We start from the raw sequence: 22154 nt of genomic DNA, 5'->3' as shown, positions 1-22154 counted from the left end.
TACCTTGTAGTAAGCATTTGATGCCGAATTGACTAAATGCAGCTTCTATGGGCTAGTCTCCCATGCCCTTTTAATACAATCAAAGTTCCTTGTGCCTGCCAGGGAGCATCTGCCTTTTATTTATAAGACAAATAAGAATATTGTTACTGAATGCAGCTTGTGCTCCCTCACCCTGTTCAAATGATTAAAGGAAATACTGCTGCTGAGGAGTGGAACTGGACTGGTGTCTGATGGCCCTGTGTTTTCCATGGTGGAATTACAACCCTTCTTTTAACGGTGTAAATCAAAAGTACAAGAGAATGTGAGATGTTATCGATAATAAATCAATTGGTTTCATGCATTTGTCTGTGTGTGTGTGTGTGTGTGTGTGTGTGTGTGTGTGTGTGTCTGAATGTGATTGTATTTCGTCATATCGCATACATTTGTGATATAAGACAGGTTAAGATATTCAAAAGCTATTGGTGATTTTTTTACAGTGTTGCATGATGGGAATCTAGTGGTTCACTGATATAATCTAGGAAACAAAATAAACTACTTTTTCACCACTCTGTCTGCAAGTGCATTCCTAAACGGCATTTAACGCAGGTCGATGTGATGTGGTATGATCAGAACACAAAGTGGTTACCTTCAGCCGAAAATGTTGTCACTGGAGAGACTTGCCCTCCACCGATGTGTGGAACTCATACTTACCTGGCAAGGGAGATACCGTGATCAAGAAGGCGGTTCACCCAGGGCGAGGCTCAGCCATTGCACTCCGGCTGTGCTGACTCCTGCGAATTTCCCAAATGTGGAAATCTCGATTGCATAATTTATGGTAGTGGGGGACTGCGTCCGCGCTCTCCCCTGACCGCTTGTTTAATGACAAACCCTTGCTTGGCGCCAGGCTTGAGGATGACTTGAGTCGATTGCCCGTGCTTATGGAGATCTTTCAAGTCAGTTGAGAAAGACACTTTGTGGACCAATTGAAAGGTAGAAACATTTGTTTGTAGCAAAACATTGTTGACGTTTTGTGGAAACATCATGTTGCCAAATGCATGACTTTATGTGCTGTACCAAGAGTTGTTCCTTCGCTTACGGCCATACCAGCCTGAATACGCCCGATCTCGTCTGATCTCGGAAGCTAAGCAGGGTCGGGCCTGGTTAGTACTTGGATGGGAGACCGCCTGGGAATACCAGGTGCTGTAAGCATTTTGTCCACTAGGGTGTCATCTTGCATTATTTCATCAGCATCGCTACCTTGTAGTAAGCATTTGATGCCGAATTGACTAAATGCAGCTTCTATGGGCTAGTCTCCCATGCCCTTTTAATACAATCAAAGTTCCTTGTGCCTGCCAGGGAGCATCTGCCTTTTATTTATAAGACAAATAAGAATATTGTTACTGAATGCAGCTTGTGCTCCCTCACCCTGTTCAAATGATTAAAGGAAATACTGCTGCTGAGGAGTGGAACTGGACTGGTGTCTGATGGCCCTGTGTTTTCCATGGTGGAATTACAACCCTTCTTTTAACGGTGTAAATCAAAAGTACAAGAGAATGTGAGATGTTATCGATAATAAATCAATTGGTTTCATGCATTTGTCTGTGTGTGTGTGTGTGTGTGTGTGTGTGTGTGTGTGTGTGTCTGAATGTGATTGTATTTCGTCATATCGCATACATTTGTGATATAAGACAGGTTAAGATATTCAAAAGCTATTGGTGATTTTTTTACAGTGTTGCATGATGGGAATCTAGTGGTTCACTGATATAATCTAGGAAACAAAATAAACTACTTTTTCACCACTTTGTCTGCAAGTGCATTCCTAAACGGCATTTAACGCAGGTCGATGTGATGTGGTATGATCAGAACACAAAGTGGTTACCTTCAGCCGAAAATGTTGTCACTGGAGAGACTTGCCCTCCACCGATGTGTGGAACTCATACTTACCTGGCAAGGGAGATACCGTGATCAAGAAGGCGGTTCACCCAGGGCGAGGCTCAGCCATTGCACTCCGGCTGTGCTGACCCCTGCGAATTTCCCAAATGTGGAAATCTCGATTGCATAATTTATGGTAGTGGGGGACTGCGTCCGCGCTCTCCCCTGACCGCTTGTTTAATGACAAACCCTTGCTTGGCGCCAGGCTTGAGGATGACTTGAGTCGATTGCCCGTGCTTATGGAGATCTTTCAAGTCAGTTGAGAAAGACACTTTGTGGACCAATTGAAAGGTAGAAACATTTGTTTGTAGCAAAACATTGTTGACGTTTTGTGGAAACATCATGTTGCCAAATGCATGACTTTATGTGCTGTACCAAGAGTTGTTCCTTCGCTTACGGCCATACCAGCCTGAATACGCCCGATCTCGTCTGATCTCGGAAGCTAAGCAGGGTCGGGCCTGGTTAGTACTTGGATGGGAGACCGCCTGGGAATACCAGGTGCTGTAAGCATTTTGTCCACTAGGGTGTCATCTTGCATTATTTCATCAGCATCGCTACCTTGTAGTAAGCATTTGATGCCGAATTGACTAAATGCAGCTTCTATGGGCTAGTCTCCCATGCCCTTTTAATACAATCAAAGTTCCTTGTGCCTGCCAGGGAGCATCTGCCTTTTATTTATAAGACAAATAAGAATATTGTTACTGAATGCAGCTTGTGCTCCCTCACCCTGTTCAAATGATTAAAGGAAATACTGCTGCTGAGGAGTGGAACTGGACTGGTGTCTGATGGCCCTGTGTTTTCCATGGTGGAATTACAACCCTTCTTTTAACGGTGTAAATCAAAAGTACAAGAGAATGTGAGATGTTATCGATAATAAATCAATTGGTTTCATGCATTTGTCTGTGTGTGTGTGTGTGTGTGTGTGTGTGTGTGTGTGTGTGTGTGTCTGAATGTGATTGTATTTCGTCATATCGCATACATTTGTGATATAAGACAGGTTAAGATATTCAAAAGCTATTGGTGATTTTTTTACAGTGTTGCATGATGGGAATCTAGTGGTTCACTGATATAATCTAGGAAACAAAATAAACTACTTTTTCACCACTTTGTCTGCAAGTGCATTCCTAAACGGCATTTAACGCAGGTCGATGTGATGTGGTATGATCAGAACACAAAGTGGTTACCTTCAGCCGAAAATGTTGTCACTGGAGAGACTTGCCCTCCACCGATGTGTGGAACTCATACTTACCTGGCAAGGGAGATACCGTGATCAAGAAGGCGGTTCACCCAGGGCGAGGCTCAGCCATTGCACTCCGGCTGTGCTGACCCCTGCGAATTTCCCAAATGTGGAAATCTCGATTGCATAATTTATGGTAGTGGGGGACTGCGTCCGCGCTCTCCCCTGACCGCTTGTTTAATGACAAACCCTTGCTTGGCGCCAGGCTTGAGGATGACTTGAGTCGATTGCCCGTGCTTATGGAGATCTTTCAAGTCAGTTGAGAAAGACACTTTGTGGACCAATTGAAAGGTAGAAACATTTGTTTGTAGCAAAACATTGTTGACGTTTTGTGGAAACATCATGTTGCCAAATGCATGACTTTATGTGCTGTACCAAGAGTTGTTCCTTCGCTTACGGCCATACCAGCCTGAATACGCCCGATCTCGTCTGATCTCGGAAGCTAAGCAGGGTCGGGCCTGGTTAGTACTTGGATGGGAGACCGCCTGGGAATATCAGGTGCTGTAAACATTTTGTCCACTAGGGTGTCATCTTGCATTATTTCATCAGCATCGCTGCCTTATAGTAAGCATTTGATGCCGAATTGACTAAATGCAGCTTCTATGGGCTAGTCTCCCATGCCCTTTTAATACAATCAAAGTTCCTTGTGCCTGCCAGGGAGCATCTGCCTTTTATTTATAAGACAAATAAGAATATTGTTACTGAATGCAGCTTGTGCTCCCTCACCCTGTTCAAATGATTAAAGGAAATACTGCTGCTGAGGAGTGGAACTGGACTGGTGTCTGATGGCCCTGTGTTTTCCATGGTGGAATTACAACCCTTCTTTTAACGGTGTAAATCAAAAGTACAAGAGAATGTGAGATGTTATCGATAATAAATCAATTGGTTTCATGCATTTGTCTGTGTGTGTGTGTGTGTGTGTGTGTGTGTGTGTGTGTGTCTGAATGTGATTGTATTTCGTCATATCGCATACATTTGTGATATAAGACAGGTTAAGATATTCAAAAGCTATTGGTGATTTTTTTACAGTGTTGCATGATGGGAATCTAGTGGTTCACTGATATAATCTAGGAAACAAAATAAACTACTTTTTCACCACTCTGTCTGCAAGTGCATTCCTAAACGGCATTTAACGCAGGTCGATGTGATGTGGTATGATCAGAACACAAAGTGGTTACCTTCAGCCGAAAATGTTGTCACTGGAGAGACTTGCCCTCCACCGATGTGTGGAACTCATACTTACCTGGCAAGGGAGATACCGTGATCAAGAAGGCGGTTCACCCAGGGCGAGGCTCAGCCATTGCACTCCGGCTGTGCTGACCCCTGCGAATTTCCCAAATGTGGAAATCTCGATTGCATAATTTATGGTAGTGGGGGACTGCGTCCGCGCTCTCCCCTGACCGCTTGTTTAATGACAAACCCTTGCTTGGCGCCAGGCTTGAGGATGACTTGAGTCGATTGCCCGTGCTTATGGAGATCTTTCAAGTCAGTTGAGAAAGACACTTTGTGGACCAATTGAAAGGTAGAAACATTTGTTTGTAGCAAAACATTGTTGACGTTTTGTGGAAACATCATGTTGCCAAATGCATGACTTTATGTGCTGTACCAAGAGTTGTTCCTTCGCTTACGGCCATACCAGCCTGAATACGCCCGATCTCGTCTGATCTCGGAAGCTAAGCAGGGTCGGGCCTGGTTAGTACTTGGATGGGAGACCGCCTGGGAATACCAGGTGCTGTAAGCATTTTGTCCACTAGGGTGTCATCTTGCATTATTTCATCAGCATCGCTACCTTGTAGTAAGCATTTGATGCCGAATTGACTAAATGCAGCTTCTATGGGCTAGTCTCCCATGCCCTTTTAATACAATCAAAGTTCCTTGTGCCTGCCAGGGAGCATCTGCCTTTTATTTATAAGACAAATAAGAATATTGTTACTGAATGCAGCTTGTGCTCCCTCACCCTGTTCAAATGATTAAAGGAAATACTGCTGCTGAGGAGTGGAACTGGACTGGTGTCTGATGGCCCTGTGTTTTCCATGGTGGAATTACAACCCTTCTTTTAACGGTGTAAATCAAAAGTACAAGAGAATGTGAGATGTTATCGATAATAAATCAATTGGTTTCATGCATTTGTCTGTGTGTGTGTGTGTGTGTGTGTGTGTGTGTGTGTGTGTGTCTGAATGTGATTGTATTTCGTCATATCGCATACATTTGTGATATAAGACAGGTTAAGATATTCAAAAGCTATTGGTGATTTTTTTACAGTGTTGCATGATGGGAATCTAGTGGTTCACTGATATAATCTAGGAAACAAAATAAACTACTTTTTCACCACTCTGTCTGCAAGTGCATTCCTAAACGGCATTTAACGCAGGTCGATGTGATGTGGTATGATCAGAACACAAAGTGGTTACCTTCAGCCGAAAATGTTGTCACTGGAGAGACTTGCCCTCCACCGATGTGTGGAACTCATACTTACCTGGCAAGGGAGATACCGTGATCAAGAAGGCGGTTCACCCAGGGCGAGGCTCAGCCATTGCACTCCGGCTGTGCTGACCCCTGCGAATTTCCCAAATGTGGAAATCTCGATTGCATAATTTATGGTAGTGGGGGACTGCGTCCGCGCTCTCCCCTGACCGCTTGTTTAATGACAAACCCTTGCTTGGCGCCAGGCTTGAGGATGACTTGAGTCGATTGCCCGTGCTTATGGAGATCTTTCAAGTCAGTTGAGAAAGACACTTTGTGGACCAATTGAAAGGTAGAAACATTTGTTTGTAGCAAAACATTGTTGACGTTTTGTGGAAACATCATGTTGCCAAATGCATGACTTTATGTGCTGTACCAAGAGTTGTTCCTTCGCTTACGGCCATACCAGCCTGAATACGCCCGATCTCGTCTGATCTCGGAAGCTAAGCAGGGTCGGGCCTGGTTAGTACTTGGATGGGAGACCGCCTGGGAATACCAGGTGCTGTAAGCATTTTGTCCACTAGGGTGTCATCTTGCATTATTTCATCAGCATCGCTACCTTGTAGTAAGCATTTGATGCCGAATTGACTAAATGCAGCTTCTATGGGCTAGTCTCCCATGCCCTTTTAATACAATCAAAGTTCCTTGTGCCTGCCAGGGAGCATCTGCCTTTTATTTATAAGACAAATAAGAATATTGTTACTGAATGCAGCTTGTGCTCCCTCACCCTGTTCAAATGATTAAAGGAAATACTGCTGCTGAGGAGTGGAACTGGACTGGTGTCTGATGGCCCTGTGTTTTCCATGGTGGAATTACAACCCTTCTTTTAACGGTGTAAATCAAAAGTACAAGAGAATGTGAGATGTTATCGATAATAAATCAATTGGTTTCATGCATTTGTCTGTGTGTGTGTGTGTGTGTGTGTGTGTGTGTGTGTGTGTGTCTGAATGTGATTGTATTTCGTCATATCGCATACATTTGTGATATAAGACAGGTTAAGATATTCAAAAGCTATTGGTGATTTTTTTACAGTGTTGCATGATGGGAATCTAGTGGTTCACTGATATAATCTAGGAAACAAAATAAACTACTTTTTCACCACTTTGTCTGCAAGTGCATTCCTAAACGGCATTTAACGCAGGTCGATGTGATGTGGTATGATCAGAACACAAAGTGGTTACCTTCAGCCGAAAATGTTGTCACTGGAGAGACTTGCCCTCCACCGATGTGTGGAACTCATACTTACCTGGCAAGGGAGATACCGTGATCAAGAAGGCGGTTCACCCAGGGCGAGGCTCAGCCATTGCACTCCGGCTGTGCTGACCCCTGCGAATTTCCCAAATGTGGAAATCTCGATTGCATAATTTATGGTAGTGGGGGACTGCGTCCGCGCTCTCCCCTGACCGCTTGTTTAATGACAAACCCTTGCTTGGCGCCAGGCTTGAGGATGACTTGAGTCGATTGCCCGTGCTTATGGAGATCTTTCAAGTCAGTTGAGAAAGACACTTTGTGGACCAATTGAAAGGTAGAAACATTTGTTTGTAGCAAAACATTGTTGACGTTTTGTGGAAACATCATGTTGCCAAATGCATGACTTTATGTGCTGTACCAAGAGTTGTTCCTTCGCTTACGGCCATACCAGCCTGAATACGCCCGATCTCGTCTGATCTCGGAAGCTAAGCAGGGTCGGGCCTGTTTAGTACTTGGATGGGAGACCGCCTGGGAATACCAGGTGCTGTAAGCATTTTGTCCACTAGGGTGTCATCTTGCATTATTTCATCAGCATCGCTACCTTGTAGTAAGCATTTGATGCCGAATTGACTAAATGCAGCTTCTATGGGCTAGTCTCCCATGCCCTTTTAATACAATCAAAGTTCCTTGTGCCTGCCAGGGAGCATCTGCCTTTTATTTATAAGACAAATAAGAATATTGTTACTGAATGCAGCTTGTGCTCCCTCACCCTGTTCAAATGATTAAAGGAAATACTGCTGCTGAGGAGTGGAACTGGACTGGTGTCTGATGGCCCTGTGTTTTCCATGGTGGAATTACAACCCTTCTTTTAACGGTGTAAATCAAAAGTACAAGAGAATGTGAGATGTTATCGATAATAAATCAATTGGTTTCATGCATTTGTCTGTGTGTGTGTGTGTGTGTGTGTGTGTGTGTGTGTGTGTGTCTGAATGTGATTGTATTTCGTCATATCGCATACATTTGTGATATAAGACAGGTTAAGATATTCAAAAGCTATTGGTGATTTTTTTACAGTGTTGCATGATGGGAATCTAGTGGTTCACTGATATAATCTAGGAAACAAAATAAACTACTTTTTCACCACTCTGTCTGCAAGTGCATTCCTAAACGGCATTTAACGCAGGTCGATGTGATGTGGTATGATCAGAACACAAAGTGGTTACCTTCAGCCGAAAATGTTGTCACTGGAGAGACTTGCCCTCCACCGATGTGTGGAACTCATACTTACCTGGCAAGGGAGATACCGTGATCAAGAAGGCGGTTCACCCAGTGCGAGGCTCAGCCATTGCACTCCGGCTGTGCTGACCCCTGCGAATTTCCCAAATGTGGAAATCTCGATTGCATAATTTATGGTAGTGGGGGACTGCGTCCGCGCTCTCCCCTGACCGCTTGTTTAATGACAAACCCTTGCTTGGCGCCAGGCTTGAGGATGACTTGAGTCGATTGCCCGTGCTTATGGAGATCTTTCAAGTCAGTTGAGAAAGACACTTTGTGGACCAATTGAAAGGTAGAAACATTTGTTTGTAGCAAAACATTGTTGACGTTTTGTGGAAACATCATGTTGCCAAATGCATGACTTTATGTGCTGTACCAAGAGTTGTTCCTTCGCTTACGGCCATACCAGCCTGAATACGCCCGATCTCGTCTGATCTCGGAAGCTAAGCAGGGTCGGGCCTGGTTAGTACTTGGATGGGAGACCGCCTGGGAATACCAGGTGCTGTAAGCATTTTGTCCACTAGGGTGTCATCTTGCATTATTTCATCAGCATCGCTACCTTGTAGTAAGCATTTGATGCCGAATTGACTAAATGCAGCTTCTATGGGCTAGTCTCCCATGCCCTTTTAATACAATCAAAGTTCCTTGTGCCTGCCAGGGAGCATCTGCCTTTTATTTATAAGACAAATAAGAATATTGTTACTGAATGCAGCTTGTGCTCCCTCACCCTGTTCAAATGATTAAAGGAAATACTGCTGCTGAGGAGTGGAACTGGACTGGTGTCTGATGGCCCTGTGTTTTCCATGGTGGAATTACAACCCTTCTTTTAACGGTGTAAATCAAAAGTACAAGAGAATGTGAGATGTTATCGATAATAAATCAATTGGTTTCATGCATTTGTCTGTGTGTGTGTGTGTGTGTGTGTGTGTGTGTGTGTGTGTGTCTGAATGTGATTGTATTTCGTCATATCGCATACATTTGTGATATAAGACAGGTTAAGATATTCAAAAGCTATTGGTGATTTTTTTACAGTGTTGCATGATGGGAATCTAGTGGTTCACTGATATAATCTAGGAAACAAAATAAACTACTTTTTCACCACTTTGTCTGCAAGTGCATTCCTAAACGGCATTTAACGCAGGTCGATGTGATGTGGTATGATCAGAACACAAAGTGGTTACCTTCAGCCGAAAATGTTGTCACTGGAGAGACTTGCCCTCCACCGATGTGTGGAACTCATACTTACCTGGCAAGGGAGATACCGTGATCAAGAAGGCGGTTCACCCAGGGCGAGGCTCAGCCATTGCACTCCGGCTGTGCTGACCCCTGCGAATTTCCCAAATGTGGAAATCTCGATTGCATAATTTATGGTAGTGGGGGACTGCGTCCGCGCTCTCCCCTGACCCCTTGTTTAATGACAAACCCTTGCTTGGCGCCAGGCTTGAGGATGACTTGAGTCGATTGCCCGTGCTTATGGAGATCTTTCAAGTCAGTTGAGAAAGACACTTTGTGGACCAATTGAAAGGTAGAAACATTTGTTTGTAGCAAAACATTGTTGACGTTTTGTGGAAACATCATGTTGCCAAATGCATGACTTTATGTGCTGTACCAAGAGTTGTTCCTTCGCTTACAGCCATACCAGCCTGAATACGCCCGATCTCGTCTGATCTCGGAAGCTAAGCAGGGTCGGGCCTGGTTAGTACTTGGATGGGAGACCGCCTGGGAATACCAGGTGCTGTAAGCATTTTGTCCACTAGGGTGTCATCTTGCATTATTTCATCAGCATCGCTACCTTGTAGTAAGCATTTGATGCCGAATTGACTAAATGCAGCTTCTATGGGCTAGTCTCCCATGCCCTTTTAATACAATCAAAGTTCCTTGTGCCTGCCAGGGAGCATCTGCCTTTTATTTATAAGACAAATAAGAATATTGTTACTGAATGCAGCTTGTGCTCCCTCACCCTGTTCAAATGATTAAAGGAAATACTGCTGCTGAGGAGTGGAACTGGACTGGTGTCTGATGGCCCTGTGTTTTCCATGGTGGAATTACAACCCTTCTTTTAACGGTGTAAATCAAAAGTACAAGAGAATGTGAGATGTTATCGATAATAAATCAATTGGTTTCATGCATTTGTCTGTGTGTGTGTGTGTGTGTGTGTGTGTGTGTGTGTGTGTGTCTGAATGTGATTGTATTTCGTCATATCGCATACATTTGTGATATAAGACAGGTTAAGATATTCAAAAGCTATTGGTGATTTTTTTACAGTGTTGCATGATGGGAATCTAGTGGTTCACTGATATAATCTAGGAAACAAAATAAACTACTTTTTCACCACTTTGTCTGCAAGTGCATTCCTAAACGGCATTTAACGCAGGTCGATGTGATGTGGTATGATCAGAACACAAAGTGGTTACCTTCAGCCGAAAATGTTGTCACTGGAGAGACTTGCCCTCCACCGATGTGTGGAACTCATACTTACCTGGCAAGGGAGATACCGTGATCAAGAAGGCGGTTCACCCAGGGCGAGGCTCAGCCATTGCACTCCGGCTGTGCTGACCCCTGCGAATTTCCCAAATGTGGAAATCTCGATTGCATAATTTATGGTAGTGGGGGACTGCGTCCGCGCTCTCCCCTGACCGCTTGTTTAATGACAAACCCTTGCTTGGCGCCAGGCTTGAGGATGACTTGAGTCGATTGCCCGTGCTTATGGAGATCTTTCAAGTCAGTTGAGAAAGACACTTTGTGGACCAATTGAAAGGTAGAAACATTTGTTTGTAGCAAAACATTGTTGACATTTTGTGGAAACATCATGTTGCCAAATGCATGACTTTATGTGCTGTACCAAGAGTTGTTCCTTCGCTTACGGCCATACCAGCCTGAATACGCCCGATCTCGTCTGATCTCGGAAGCTAAGCAGGGTCGGGCCTGGTTAGTACTTGGATGGGAGACCGCCTGGGAATACCAGGTGCTGTAAGCATTTTGTCCACTAGGGTGTCATCTTGCATTATTTCATCAGCATCGCTACCTTGTAGTAAGCATTTGATGCCGAATTGACTAAATGCAGCTTCTATGGGCTAGTCTCCCATGCCCTTTTAATACAATCAAAGTTCCTTGTGCCTGCCAGGGAGCATCTGCCTTTTATTTATAAGACAAATAAGAATATTGTTACTGAATGCAGCTTGTGCTCCCTCACCCTGTTCAAATGATTAAAGGAAATACTGCTGCTGAGGAGTGGAACTGGACTGGTGTCTGATGGCCCTGTGTTTTCCATGGTGGAATTACAACCCTTCTTTTAACGGTGTAAATCAAAAGTACAAGAGAATGTGAGATGTTATCGATAATAAATCAATTGGTTTCATGCATTTGTCTGTGTGTGTGTGTGTGTGTGTGTGTGTGTGTGTGTGTGTGTCTGAATGTGATTGTATTTCGTCATATCGCATACATTTGTGATATAAGACAGGTTAAGATATTCAAAAGCTATTGGTGATTTTTTTACAGTGTTGCATGATGGGAATCTAGTGGTTCACTGATATAATCTAGGAAACAAAATAAACTACTTTTTCACCACTTTGTCTGCAAGTGCATTCCTAAACGGCATTTAACGCAGGTCGATGTGATGTGGTATGATCAGAACACAAAGTGGTTACCTTCAGCCGAAAATGTTGTCACTGGAGAGACTTGCCCTCCACCGATGTGTGGAACTCATACTTACCTGGCAAGGGAGATACCGTGATCAAGAAGGCGGTTCACCCAGGGCGAGGCTCAGCCATTGCACTCCGGCTGTGCTGACTCCTGCGAATTTCCCAAATGTGGAAATCTCGATTGCATAATTTATGGTAGTGGGGGACTGCGTCCGCGCTCTCCCCTGACCGCTTGTTTAATGACAAACCCTTGCTTGGCGCCAGGCTTGAGGATGACTTGAGTCGATTGCCCGTGCTTATGGAGATCTTTCAAGTCAGTTGAGAAAGACACTTTGTGGACCAATTGAAAGGTAGAAACATTTGTTTGTAGCAAAACATTGTTGACGTTTTGTGGAAACATCATGTTGCCAAATGCATGACTTTATGTGCTGTACCAAGAGTTGTTCCTTCGCTTACGGCCATACCAGCCTGAATACGCCCGATCTCGTCTGATCTCGGAAGCTAAGCAGGGTCGGGCCTGGTTAGTACTTGGATGGGAGACCGCCTGGGAATACCAGGTGCTGTAAGCATTTTGTCCACTAGGGTGTCATCTTGCATTATTTCATCAGCATCGCTACCTTGTAGTAAGCATTTGATGCCGAATTGACTAAATGCAGCTTCTATGGGCTAGTCTCCCATGCCCTTTTAATACAATCAAAGTTCCTTGTGCCTGCCAGGGAGCATCTGCCTTTTATTTATAAGACAAATAAGAATATTGTTACTGAATGCAGCTTGTGCTCCCTCACCCTGTTCAAATGATTAAAGGAAATACTGCTGCTGAGGAGTGGAACTGGACTGGTGTCTGATGGCCCTGTGTTTTCCATGGTGGAATTACAACCCTTCTTTTAACGGTGTAAATCAAAAGTACAAGAGAATGTGAGATGTTATCGATAATAAATCAATTGGTTTCATGCATTTGTCTGTGTGTGTGTGTGTGTGTGTGTGTGTGTGTGTGTGTCTGAATGTGATTGTATTTCGTCATATCGCATACATTTGTGATATAAGACAGGTTAAGATATTCAAAAGCTATTGGTGATTTTTTTACAGTGTTGCATGATGGGAATCTAGTGGTTCACTGATATAATCTAGGAAACAAAATAAACTACTTTTTCACCACTTTGTCTGCAAGTGCATTCCTAAACGGCATTTAACGCAGGTCGATGTGATGTGGTATGATCAGAACACAAAGTGGTTACCTTCAGCCGAAAATGTTGTCACTGGAGAGACTTGCCCTCCACCGATGTGTGGAACTCATACTTACCTGGCAAGGGAGATACCGTGATCAAGAAGGCGGTTCACCCAGGGCGAGGCTCAGCCATTGCACTCCGGCTGTGCTGACCCCTGCGAATTTCCCAAATGTGGAAATCTCGATTGCATAATTTATGGTAGTGGGGGACTGCGTCCGCGCTCTCCCCTGACCGCTTGTTTAATGACAAACCCTTGCTTGGCGCCAGGCTTGAGGATGACTTGAGTCGATTGCCCGTGCTTATGGAGATCTTTCAAGTCAGTTGAGAAAGACACTTTGTGGACCAATTGAAAGGTAGAAACATTTGTTTGTAGCAAAACATTGTTGACATTTTGTGGAAACATCATGTTGCCAAATGCATGACTTTATGTGCTGTACCAAGAGTTGTTCCTTCGCTTACGGCCATACCAGCCTGAATACGCCCGATCTCGTCTGATCTCGGAAGCTAAGCAGGGTCGGGCCTGGTTAGTACTTGGATGGGAGACCGCCTGGGAATACCAGGTGCTGTAAGCATTTTGTCCACTAGGGTGTCATCTTGCATTATTTCATCAGCATCGCTACCTTGTAGTAAGCATTTGATGCCGAATTGACTAAATGCAGCTTCTATGGGCTAGTCTCCCATGCCCTTTTAATACAATCAAAGTTCCTTGTGCCTGCCAGGGAGCATCTGCCTTTTATTTATAAGACAAATAAGAATATTGTTACTGAATGCAGCTTGTGCTCCCTCACCCTGTTCAAATGATTAAAGGAAATACTGCTGCTGAGGAGTGGAACTGGACTGGTGTCTGATGGCCCTGTGTTTTCCATGGTGGAATTACAACCCTTCTTTTAACGGTGTAAATCAAAAGTACAAGAGAATGTGAGATGTTATCGATAATAAATCAATTGGTTTCATGCATTTGTCTGTGTGTGTGTGTGTGTGTGTGTGTGTGTGTGTGTGTGTGTGTGTGTGTGTGTGTGTGTGTGTGTGTGTGTGTGTGTGTGTGTGTGTGTGTGTGTGTGTGTGTGTGTGTGTGTGTGTGTGTGTGTGTGTGTGTGTGTGTGTGTGTGTGTGTGTGTGTGTCTGAATGTGATTGTATTTCGTCATATCGCATACATTTGTGATATAAGACAGGTTAAGATATTCAAAAGCTATTGGTGATTTTTTACAGTGTTGCATGATGGGAATCTAGTGGTTCACTGATATAATCTAGGAAACAAAATAAACTACTTTTTCACCACTCTGTCTGCAAGTGCATTCCTAAACGGCATTTAACGCAGGTCGATGTGATGTGGTATGATCAGAACACAAAGTGGTTACCTTCAGCCGAAAATGTTGTCACTGGAGAGACTTGCCCTCCACCGATGTGTGGAACTCATACTTACCTGGCAAGGGAGATACCGTGATCAAGAAGGCGGTTCACCCAGGGCGAGGCTCAGCCATTGCACTCCGGCTGTGCTGACCCCTGCGAATTTCACAAAAGTGGAAATCTCGATTGCAATAATTTATGGTAGTGGGGGACTGCGTCCGCTCTCTTCCCTGAAGTCTTGTTTAATGACAAGCTGTTGCTTGGCACCAGGCTTGAAGATGTCCTGAGTCAACTGACCGTGCTTATGGAGATCTTTGAAATCAGTTGTGAAAAATACTTTCTTGACCAATGTTAAGCCTAATTTGTTGAATGCTACATGAAATTTGTGCATCGTTGATTCCTCAATCAAGAGATAGTGGTGAACCGGCTTGCTTTATCACTTTGTTTAAACTTAATTTTACGAAATGTATTAAAGTATTTATGACGAGCTAATACTTCAATCAGAAGATAATATAAACCGCTCTGATCCCCCCTGCCTTATTAACTGGTCTGCTGCTATCGGACTCTTATTTTTGAATTGTTCCTTGTTTAACAATTAAACCATTTGTGCAACTTTGGAGCAAAACAGATGGTGTTGGCATAGATTGGTGACAACGTGTAAACTATATAAATACATTAGCACAATGAGTTGTCTGTCCAATTCATCATTACAGCTGTTGGTTTTTTAGCAAGCTAATTTTAACAATTTTAGCAATGACAAGAAATGTGTCAAAACACCTCAAGACAAGACATGGTATCAATAACAAGATTAAACTATCTGAAATGAATCACAATTCCCCACATGGCTGTTTCTTGTTATTGTTCCTAGCTGTCTGGCCATCCAGTATCACAACACTTTACTTCTGCCCCATTGAAGCCTGCGCATTGTTTTCCTGATGTTGTCAGCTACTCAAAGCTGGGACGAGAGACTGAAATACAGCAATCTCTAAATAGCCAACTGCACATTAGAGGCTGCTGCCTATATTCATAGACTTGAAATCACTGGCCACTTTCATAAATGGAATACTAGTCACTTTAATAATGTGTAAATATTTTGCATTACTCATCTCATATGTATGTACTGTACTATTCTATTCTACTGTATCTTAGTCTATGCTGCTCTGACATTGCTCATCCATACTGTGCAGCCGTATTCATCAACCTGGCCAAGGCTTTTGACTCTGTCAATCACCACATTCTTATCGGCAGACTCAACAGCCTTGGTTTCTCAAATGACTGCCTCGCCTGGTTCACTACTTCTCAGATAGAGTTCAGTGTGTCAAATCGGAGGGCCTGTTGTCCGGACCTCTGGCAGTCTCTATGGGGGTGCCACAATTCTCAGGCCGACTCTTAATAAACCAATTTTAAAAATTATTTATTTTTGTCAATTTGTGTCTTTTATTTGTTTATATGTTTTCTAAATCCATTCTCTATGGTGAATGACAATTACACTGAAAGCTGCTGGATTGAAAATGGGTGTGATTTTATCTATATACACTGCTCAAAAAAATAAAGGGAACACTTAAACAACACAATGTAACTCCAAGTCAATCACACTTCTGTGAAATCAAACTGTCCACTTAGGAAGCAACACTGATTGACAATAAATTTCACATGCTGTTGTGCAAATGGAATAGACAAAAGGTGGAAATTATAGGCAATTAGCAAGACACCTCCAATAAAGGAGTGGTTCTGCAGGTGGTGACCACAGACCACTTCTCAGTTCCTATGCTTCCTGGCTGATGTTTTGGTCACTTTTGAATGCTGGCGGTGCTTTTACTCTAGTGGTAGCATGAGACGGAGTCTACAACCCACACAAGTGGCTCAGGTAATGCAGCTCATACAGGATGGCACATCAATGCGAGCTGTGGCAAGAAGGTTTGCTGTGTCTGTCAGCGTAGTGTCCAGAGCATGGAGGCGCTACCAGGAGACAGGCCAGTACATCAGGAGACTTGGAGGAGGCCGTAGGAGGGCAACAACCCAGCAGCAGGACCGCTACCTCCGCCTTTGTGCAAGGAGGAGCACTGCCAGAGCCCTGCAAAATGACCTCCAACAGGCCACAAATGTGCATGTGTCAGCATATGGTCTCACAAGGGGTCTGAGGATCTGTGTGTATGTATGTATATATATATATATAGAACAAAAATATAAATGCAACATGCAATAATTTCAAAGATTTTTCTGAGTTGCAGTTCATATAAGGAAATCAGTCAATTGAAATAAATAATAATTTAACATGACTGGGCAGGGGTGGGCCTTGCAGGGCAGAGGTGTTGGCATGGCAGCCAGGCCATTCCAATTATAATTCGTTTTCCCCCAACAAAAGGGCTTTATTTCAGACAGAAAAGTATGTGATCATTTTAATGTAAGGTGATGCCAAAGTTTTATTCTGTTCTGTGTTATTCCAACTATGACATCACATCTGATCTCCAAATCAAATCCAATTGTATTGGATGTTTAGCAGATGTTATTGCGGGTGTAGCGAAATGCTTGTGTTTCTAGCTCCAACAGTACTGTAACGGTTGTCCTCCTCCTCTTCATCCGAAGTGGAGGAGTAGTGAAGGAAACCAAGGCGCAGCGTTTTGAAATGACATAATATTTATTAAACAAGATGGGAAAAAACACGAAACGAAACCACTTGCAATAATTAACAAAATAAAAACGTAGACAAACCTGGACAACAAACTTACATGAAACACGAAGAACGCACGAACAGGGAAAATAGACTACACAAAAAGAATAATGTACAAACAAACCGAACAGTCCCGTATGGTGCGACAAACACTGACACAGGAGACAACCACCCACAACAAACAGTGTGAAAACACCTACCTTAAAATGACTCTGAGGAAATGAAAAACACCTGCCTCTAATTGAGAGCCATATTAGGTACCCATTAACCAACATAGAAACAGAAAACATAGACTGCCCACCCAAACTCACGTCCTGACCAACTAACACATACAAAAACTAACAGAAAACAGGTCAGGAACGTGACAAGTACAGTAATATCTAACAATTTCACAACAATACACACAAAAATCTAAGTAAAGGAATGGAGTTAAGAATATATAACTATATTTAAAAAAAATTATTTCACCTTTATTTAACCAGGTAGGCTAGTTGAGAACAAGTTCTCATTTACAACTGCGACCTGGCCAAGATAAAGCATAGCAGTTTGACACATACAACAACACAGAGTTACACATGGAATAAACAAACATACAGTCAATAATATAGTAGAAAAAAGTCTATATACAGTGTGTGCGAAATAGGAAGCCGATTCTAGATTTAATTTTGGATTGGAAATGTTTGTGAGTCTGGAAGGAGAGTTTACAGTCTAACCAGACACCTAGGTATTTGTAGTTGTCCACATTTTCTAAGTCAGAACCGTCCAGAGTATTGATGCTGGACGGGCCGGCAGGTACGGGCAGCGATCGGTTGAAGGGCATGCATTTAGTTTTACTTGCATTTAAGAGCAGTTGGAGGCCACGGAAGGAGAGTTGTATGGCGTTGAAGCTCGTCTGGAGGTTAGTTAACACAGTGTCCAAAGAAGGGCCAGAAGTATACAGAATGGTGTCGTCTGCGTAGAGATGGATCAGAGTATCACCAGCAGCAAGAGCGACATCATTGATGCATAATAAAAGACACAAATTGACAAAAATAAATAATTTTAAAAATTGGTTTATTAAATAGTAATCAAAGATAGACTGGATCTTCATTGAGGACTCAAAAGCAGTCATAATACAATACAGCTGGCTTATAAAGTTTGTCACAGTTTTACAGTGTTCAAAGTGACCCGTTTGAACTAGGAAGGGACTAGGTTTGACATCATAAAGGGAAAAATACATTTAAATAGTGTACTAAGATACAATTCAGCCCCAGTACCACAACAGTATTGATATCTTGCGTTATAAAAAGAACAAATGTGAATTCATGCTCTAGCAAAAGTCATTATTATTCTTTTCAATGCTGAAATGTACAACAATGTGCATCTTTAGGTAAACGCCCATATTCTTAATTTGTGAATCTTTTGATAAGAAGTGCATCTGGAGGAAGAAAAAATACATATTTTTGAAGTTCTTCTTACAACGAATACTTCTCTTTTTCAAGATACACACTCCTTTATTTGGGTCATGAATGTGCTCTTTATCAAGACTAAAAACTGTGTGATGGTTCTGCATAATTCTGCTCCCTTTTTTGACAGAAAAACTAACTGTACATCAGTTTTAGGTCGGTTGGCTGAGGCAGAGAGGATATATGTTGCATTAGGAAATCCAGCGGGCACACGTCATCTCCAGTTCATTAAACTCCAGAAAGGAACCTTTTCCTGTTCCAGAATAGAACCATATTCAGTTGTGTTCCCGTTCTGGTTCCATTTCCGACTAGGGAGGTGGGGTTGCTACTGACGACCACCAGGGGTCAGGTTGAGGTTGGCCATGAGCTCGTGAACTGAGGCAAAGATAGTGCACTCACCTGAGAGGAGACAAAAACACCAATGTCAATATAATACCCCCCCAAAAATAACATGTTGTATTTATTTTCTGTCAGAGTGTTCCAATCAAATCTTTCAGTCTATCTTCTATTTGTGTGTGCAGACAATCCCACTGACCCTGTCGTGCTGGGTGCAGCTCGCTGAACCTCTTGAGGATGTTGGAGACCATAAGTGCTGCTGCCCCAGAGGAGGAGTGTTGTCTGGGGATGTCAGCCTGCTGGGTCAAGCCCGTGGCCATGTCGTATACGATGGGAACAATGATGTTGACCGGCTCCTGGGGCAGCGGCAGCCTCTGGGTCAGCTGGAGCTGAATACAGGGTTAGTCACACTTCATACAACTTCAGTGCGAGTCAATGGAATTGCAAGATGGGTTGTAACACCTACGGAACTGATATGCAGCTATGACAACAGATTAAACTACAATACAGGGGAAGGATGAAAGCCAGCAAACAGAGACTGACAACAGGTGAGTGGACAACGGCCAATCAACTGCTTAAATTAAAACTAATCAGGCAAGGGAAAACCAGTACTTACGAAGAAGAGCATTTTGGACTTGAGCACCACAGCGATGGTTCCTGGGGGTGCGATGGGAGGGGCGCTGGGGGGGATGGTAAGACAGAACTGGACATTCCACTTTAACTGGGTGGCCTGGTCTGGGAACTGGAGAGGGTGACAGAAGTTAGAGAGCCACCTACACAATCATTACACATATTTCTTTCTCTCAGACAGGCAGAAACACAGCCACACATCCCCAGCCCCTTTATATTCTTAACTGACACAAATATATTTATGGGGTACCACACACACACACACACACACACAGCCAGAGGAAAAGGAACTCACCAGTTCAAGCTTCATGATGCGGACACAGTCCCTGAGGATGTTGGTGGGGGCGCCCAGCAGCTTGGTGAAGGCATTCAGCGTGTTGTACTTGAATGGTGGGCCGGCCACCTTGAGAGAGGAGGACGAAGAAGGGGAAGGAGGAGAGGAAAAAGGAGGAGGGGGAGGATAAAAATGATAAAAAAGATTGAGTCATGGAAATAAACGTGATTAGCAGATGTTATTGCAGGTGTAGCGAAATGCTTGTGCTTCTAGCACCGACAGTGCAGTAATATCTAACATTTAACTTTTCAGGCAAAGACTAATAGTACACAACACACAAATTTATTCCTGCACTTAATGAAGATAAAGAGACCTCCGACCAATTAACAGGTTCAGCTTTCCCACAGACTTTTCCAGCTTCAGATTCAAAATGACCTGCTATGGAGGTCAGTTCACCCAGCGTTTTTTTTAATAAGAAATCTTGGCTTTAGTTCCACGTTTTTGGTCAGAGACATACAGTACATTCGGAATGTATTTAGACCCCTCGACTTTTTACTCAAAGCCAGTGTCATGTCATTAGTAAAGATTGAAACAAGTAATGATTCTACCAGGATTATGTTGGAGAGGTTTCCATTACAGAACACCCTCTGTGTTCTGTTTGACAGTTAACTCTTTATCCACATTATAGCAGGGGGTGTAAAGCCATAACACATTTGTTTTTTCCAGCAGCAGACTATGATCGATAATGTCAAAAGCCGCACTGAAATCTAACAAAATTTACCACAGGTGGACTCCAATTAAGTTGTAGAAACATCTCAAGGATGACAAATGGAAACAGGATGCACTTGAGGAGTTGGAGTCATTAAAACTCGTTTTTCAACCACTCCACAAATTTCTTGTTAACAAACTACAGTCTTGGCAAGTCAGTTAGGACATCTACTTTATGCATGACACAAGTCATTTTTCTAACAATTGTTTACAGACAGATTATTTCACTGTATCACAATTCCAGTGGGTCAGAAGATTACACTCAAGACACTCTAAATGTACATGTCCTCTTGCTCAGTTGTACACTGGGGCCTCCCACTCCTCTTCTATTCTGGTTAGAGCCAGTTTGCGTAGTACACAGAGTTGTACGAGATCTTAAGTTTCTTGGCAATTCCTCGCATGGAATGGGTTAACCAAGTTATGCAGACGACACCATTCTGTATACTTCTGGCCCTTCTTTGGACACTATGTTAACTAACCTCCAGACAAGCTTCAATGCCATACAACTCTCCTTCCGTGGCCTCCAACTGCTCTTAAATGCAAGTAAAACTAAATGCATGCTCTTCAACCGATCGCTGCCCGCACCTGTCTGCCCGTCCAGCATCACTACTCTGGACGGTTCTGACTTAGAAAATGTGGACAACTACAAATACCTAGGTGTCTGGTACGCTCTCGTTGGCTTGCCCTCGCTTCATATTCGTCGCCAAACCCACTGGCTCCAGGCCATCTATAAGTCTTTGCTAGGTAAAGCCCCACCTTGTCTCAGCTCACTGGTCACCATAGCAGCACCCACCCATAGCACACGCTCCAGCAGGTATATTTCACTAGGGACCCCCAAAGCCAATTCGTCGTTTGGCCGCCTTTCCTTCCACTTCTATGCTAACAATGACTGGAATGAATTGCAAAAATCACTGAAGCTGGAGACTCATATCTCCCTCACTAACTTTAAGCATCAGCTATCAGAGCAGCTTACAGATCATTGCACCTGTACATAGCCCATCTGTAAATAGCCCATCCAACTACCTCATCCCCATATTGCTATTTATATATATATATATTTTTTTGTTGTTGCTCTTTTGCACCCCAGTATCTCTACTTGCACATTCATCTTCTGCACATCTATCACTCCAGTGTAAATTTGCTGAATTGTAATTATTTCGCCACTACGGCCTATTTACTAGTATTATGCCTTACCTACTTCATTTGCACACACTGTATATAGACTTTTCTATTGTGTTATTGACTGTACGTTTGTTTATTCCATGTGTAACTCTGTGTTGTTGATTGTGTCACACTGTTTTGCTTTATCTTGGCCAGGTCGCAGTTGTAAATGAGAACTTGTTCTCAACTGGCTTACCTGGTTAAACAAAAGGTTCAATATTTTTTTTATTTGGGCTGCAATCTGAGGTGCAGTTAACTCTAATGAACTTATCCTCTGCAGCAGAGGTAACTCTGGGTCTTCCTTGCCTGTGTCTTCATTAGAGCCAGTTTCATCATAGTGCTTGATGGTTTTTGTGAAGGCACTTGAAGAAACGTTAAAAGTTCTTGAAATGTTCCGGATTGACTGACCTTCATGTCTTAAAGTAATGGACTGTCATTTGTCTTTGCTTATTTGAGCTGTTCTTGACATAATATGGACTTGGTCTTTTACCAAATAGGGCCATCTTCTGTATACCAACCCTACATTGTCACACCACAAGGGATTGGCTCAAACGCATTAAGCTAAGAAATTCCACAC

At 43.1% G+C, this 22154-nt stretch overlaps 1 protein-coding gene and 23 non-coding genes across 24 annotated transcripts in view; 23 read left to right on the top strand and 1 right to left on the bottom strand.

Annotated features, from left to right (window-relative positions):
- The first annotated feature begins 682 nt into the window (after positions 1 to 682).
- On the top strand, positions 683 to 846 carry LOC129821614 (U1 spliceosomal RNA). The gene has a single exon (XR_008754375.1). It is a non-coding gene; the product is annotated as a U1 spliceosomal RNA (small nuclear RNA).
- Positions 847 to 1069: 223 nt separating this feature from the next.
- LOC129821599 (5S ribosomal RNA) lies at positions 1070 to 1188 on the top strand. Its single transcript, XR_008754360.1, has one exon. It is a non-coding gene; the product is annotated as a 5S ribosomal RNA (ribosomal RNA).
- Positions 1189 to 1915: 727 nt separating this feature from the next.
- Positions 1916 to 2079, top strand: LOC129821612 (U1 spliceosomal RNA). The gene has a single exon (XR_008754373.1). It is a non-coding gene; the product is annotated as a U1 spliceosomal RNA (small nuclear RNA).
- Positions 2080 to 2302: 223 nt separating this feature from the next.
- Positions 2303 to 2421, top strand: LOC129821598 (5S ribosomal RNA). Its single transcript, XR_008754359.1, has one exon. It is a non-coding gene; the product is annotated as a 5S ribosomal RNA (ribosomal RNA).
- Positions 2422 to 3152: 731 nt separating this feature from the next.
- LOC129821611 (U1 spliceosomal RNA) lies at positions 3153 to 3316 on the top strand. Its single transcript, XR_008754372.1, has one exon. It is a non-coding gene; the product is annotated as a U1 spliceosomal RNA (small nuclear RNA).
- Positions 3317 to 3539: 223 nt separating this feature from the next.
- LOC129821602 (5S ribosomal RNA) lies at positions 3540 to 3658 on the top strand. Its single transcript, XR_008754363.1, has one exon. It is a non-coding gene; the product is annotated as a 5S ribosomal RNA (ribosomal RNA).
- A 725-nt stretch (positions 3659 to 4383) lies between these two features.
- On the top strand, positions 4384 to 4547 carry LOC129821610 (U1 spliceosomal RNA). The gene has a single exon (XR_008754371.1). It is a non-coding gene; the product is annotated as a U1 spliceosomal RNA (small nuclear RNA).
- A 223-nt stretch (positions 4548 to 4770) lies between these two features.
- Positions 4771 to 4889, top strand: LOC129821597 (5S ribosomal RNA). Its single transcript, XR_008754358.1, has one exon. It is a non-coding gene; the product is annotated as a 5S ribosomal RNA (ribosomal RNA).
- A 727-nt stretch (positions 4890 to 5616) lies between these two features.
- On the top strand, positions 5617 to 5780 carry LOC129821609 (U1 spliceosomal RNA). The gene has a single exon (XR_008754370.1). It is a non-coding gene; the product is annotated as a U1 spliceosomal RNA (small nuclear RNA).
- Positions 5781 to 6003: 223 nt separating this feature from the next.
- On the top strand, positions 6004 to 6122 carry LOC129821638 (5S ribosomal RNA). The gene has a single exon (XR_008754394.1). It is a non-coding gene; the product is annotated as a 5S ribosomal RNA (ribosomal RNA).
- A 727-nt stretch (positions 6123 to 6849) lies between these two features.
- LOC129821608 (U1 spliceosomal RNA) lies at positions 6850 to 7013 on the top strand. Its single transcript, XR_008754369.1, has one exon. It is a non-coding gene; the product is annotated as a U1 spliceosomal RNA (small nuclear RNA).
- A 223-nt stretch (positions 7014 to 7236) lies between these two features.
- Positions 7237 to 7355, top strand: LOC129821601 (5S ribosomal RNA). The gene has a single exon (XR_008754362.1). It is a non-coding gene; the product is annotated as a 5S ribosomal RNA (ribosomal RNA).
- A 727-nt stretch (positions 7356 to 8082) lies between these two features.
- LOC129821616 (U1 spliceosomal RNA) lies at positions 8083 to 8246 on the top strand. The gene has a single exon (XR_008754377.1). It is a non-coding gene; the product is annotated as a U1 spliceosomal RNA (small nuclear RNA).
- Positions 8247 to 8469: 223 nt separating this feature from the next.
- LOC129821628 (5S ribosomal RNA) lies at positions 8470 to 8588 on the top strand. The gene has a single exon (XR_008754385.1). It is a non-coding gene; the product is annotated as a 5S ribosomal RNA (ribosomal RNA).
- Positions 8589 to 9315: 727 nt separating this feature from the next.
- Positions 9316 to 9479, top strand: LOC129821607 (U1 spliceosomal RNA). The gene has a single exon (XR_008754368.1). It is a non-coding gene; the product is annotated as a U1 spliceosomal RNA (small nuclear RNA).
- A 223-nt stretch (positions 9480 to 9702) lies between these two features.
- Positions 9703 to 9821, top strand: LOC129821600 (5S ribosomal RNA). Its single transcript, XR_008754361.1, has one exon. It is a non-coding gene; the product is annotated as a 5S ribosomal RNA (ribosomal RNA).
- A 727-nt stretch (positions 9822 to 10548) lies between these two features.
- On the top strand, positions 10549 to 10712 carry LOC129821605 (U1 spliceosomal RNA). Its single transcript, XR_008754366.1, has one exon. It is a non-coding gene; the product is annotated as a U1 spliceosomal RNA (small nuclear RNA).
- Positions 10713 to 10935: 223 nt separating this feature from the next.
- LOC129821617 (5S ribosomal RNA) lies at positions 10936 to 11054 on the top strand. Its single transcript, XR_008754378.1, has one exon. It is a non-coding gene; the product is annotated as a 5S ribosomal RNA (ribosomal RNA).
- A 727-nt stretch (positions 11055 to 11781) lies between these two features.
- Positions 11782 to 11945, top strand: LOC129821613 (U1 spliceosomal RNA). The gene has a single exon (XR_008754374.1). It is a non-coding gene; the product is annotated as a U1 spliceosomal RNA (small nuclear RNA).
- A 223-nt stretch (positions 11946 to 12168) lies between these two features.
- On the top strand, positions 12169 to 12287 carry LOC129821606 (5S ribosomal RNA). Its single transcript, XR_008754367.1, has one exon. It is a non-coding gene; the product is annotated as a 5S ribosomal RNA (ribosomal RNA).
- A 723-nt stretch (positions 12288 to 13010) lies between these two features.
- On the top strand, positions 13011 to 13174 carry LOC129821604 (U1 spliceosomal RNA). The gene has a single exon (XR_008754365.1). It is a non-coding gene; the product is annotated as a U1 spliceosomal RNA (small nuclear RNA).
- Positions 13175 to 13397: 223 nt separating this feature from the next.
- LOC129821596 (5S ribosomal RNA) lies at positions 13398 to 13516 on the top strand. Its single transcript, XR_008754357.1, has one exon. It is a non-coding gene; the product is annotated as a 5S ribosomal RNA (ribosomal RNA).
- Positions 13517 to 14360: 844 nt separating this feature from the next.
- LOC129821618 (U1 spliceosomal RNA) lies at positions 14361 to 14525 on the top strand. Its single transcript, XR_008754379.1, has one exon. It is a non-coding gene; the product is annotated as a U1 spliceosomal RNA (small nuclear RNA).
- A 3474-nt stretch (positions 14526 to 17999) lies between these two features.
- Positions 18000 to 22154, bottom strand: part of LOC129820878 (mediator of RNA polymerase II transcription subunit 14-like) — a 35772-nt gene continuing 31617 nt past the window's right edge. Inside the window, exons 26-29 of the mRNA XM_055877950.1 lie at positions 19670 to 19777; positions 19361 to 19486; positions 18944 to 19133; positions 18000 to 18807 (exon numbers count right to left, since the gene is read on the bottom strand). Of these exons, the coding sequence (XP_055733925.1) occupies positions 18734 to 18807; positions 18944 to 19133; positions 19361 to 19486; positions 19670 to 19777 (498 nt within the window). The 3' untranslated portion in view covers positions 18000 to 18733. The remainder of the gene's footprint in view (positions 18808 to 18943; positions 19134 to 19360; positions 19487 to 19669; positions 19778 to 22154) is intronic.

Source organism: Salvelinus fontinalis, chromosome 23 (assembly GCF_029448725.1).
Source record: "Salvelinus fontinalis isolate EN_2023a chromosome 23, ASM2944872v1, whole genome shotgun sequence".
Classification (NCBI taxonomy): domain Eukaryota; kingdom Metazoa; phylum Chordata; class Actinopteri; order Salmoniformes; family Salmonidae; genus Salvelinus; species Salvelinus fontinalis.
The sequence above is the reverse complement of the archived record's forward strand: the minus strand, read 5'-3'. Positions and strand labels throughout refer to the sequence as shown.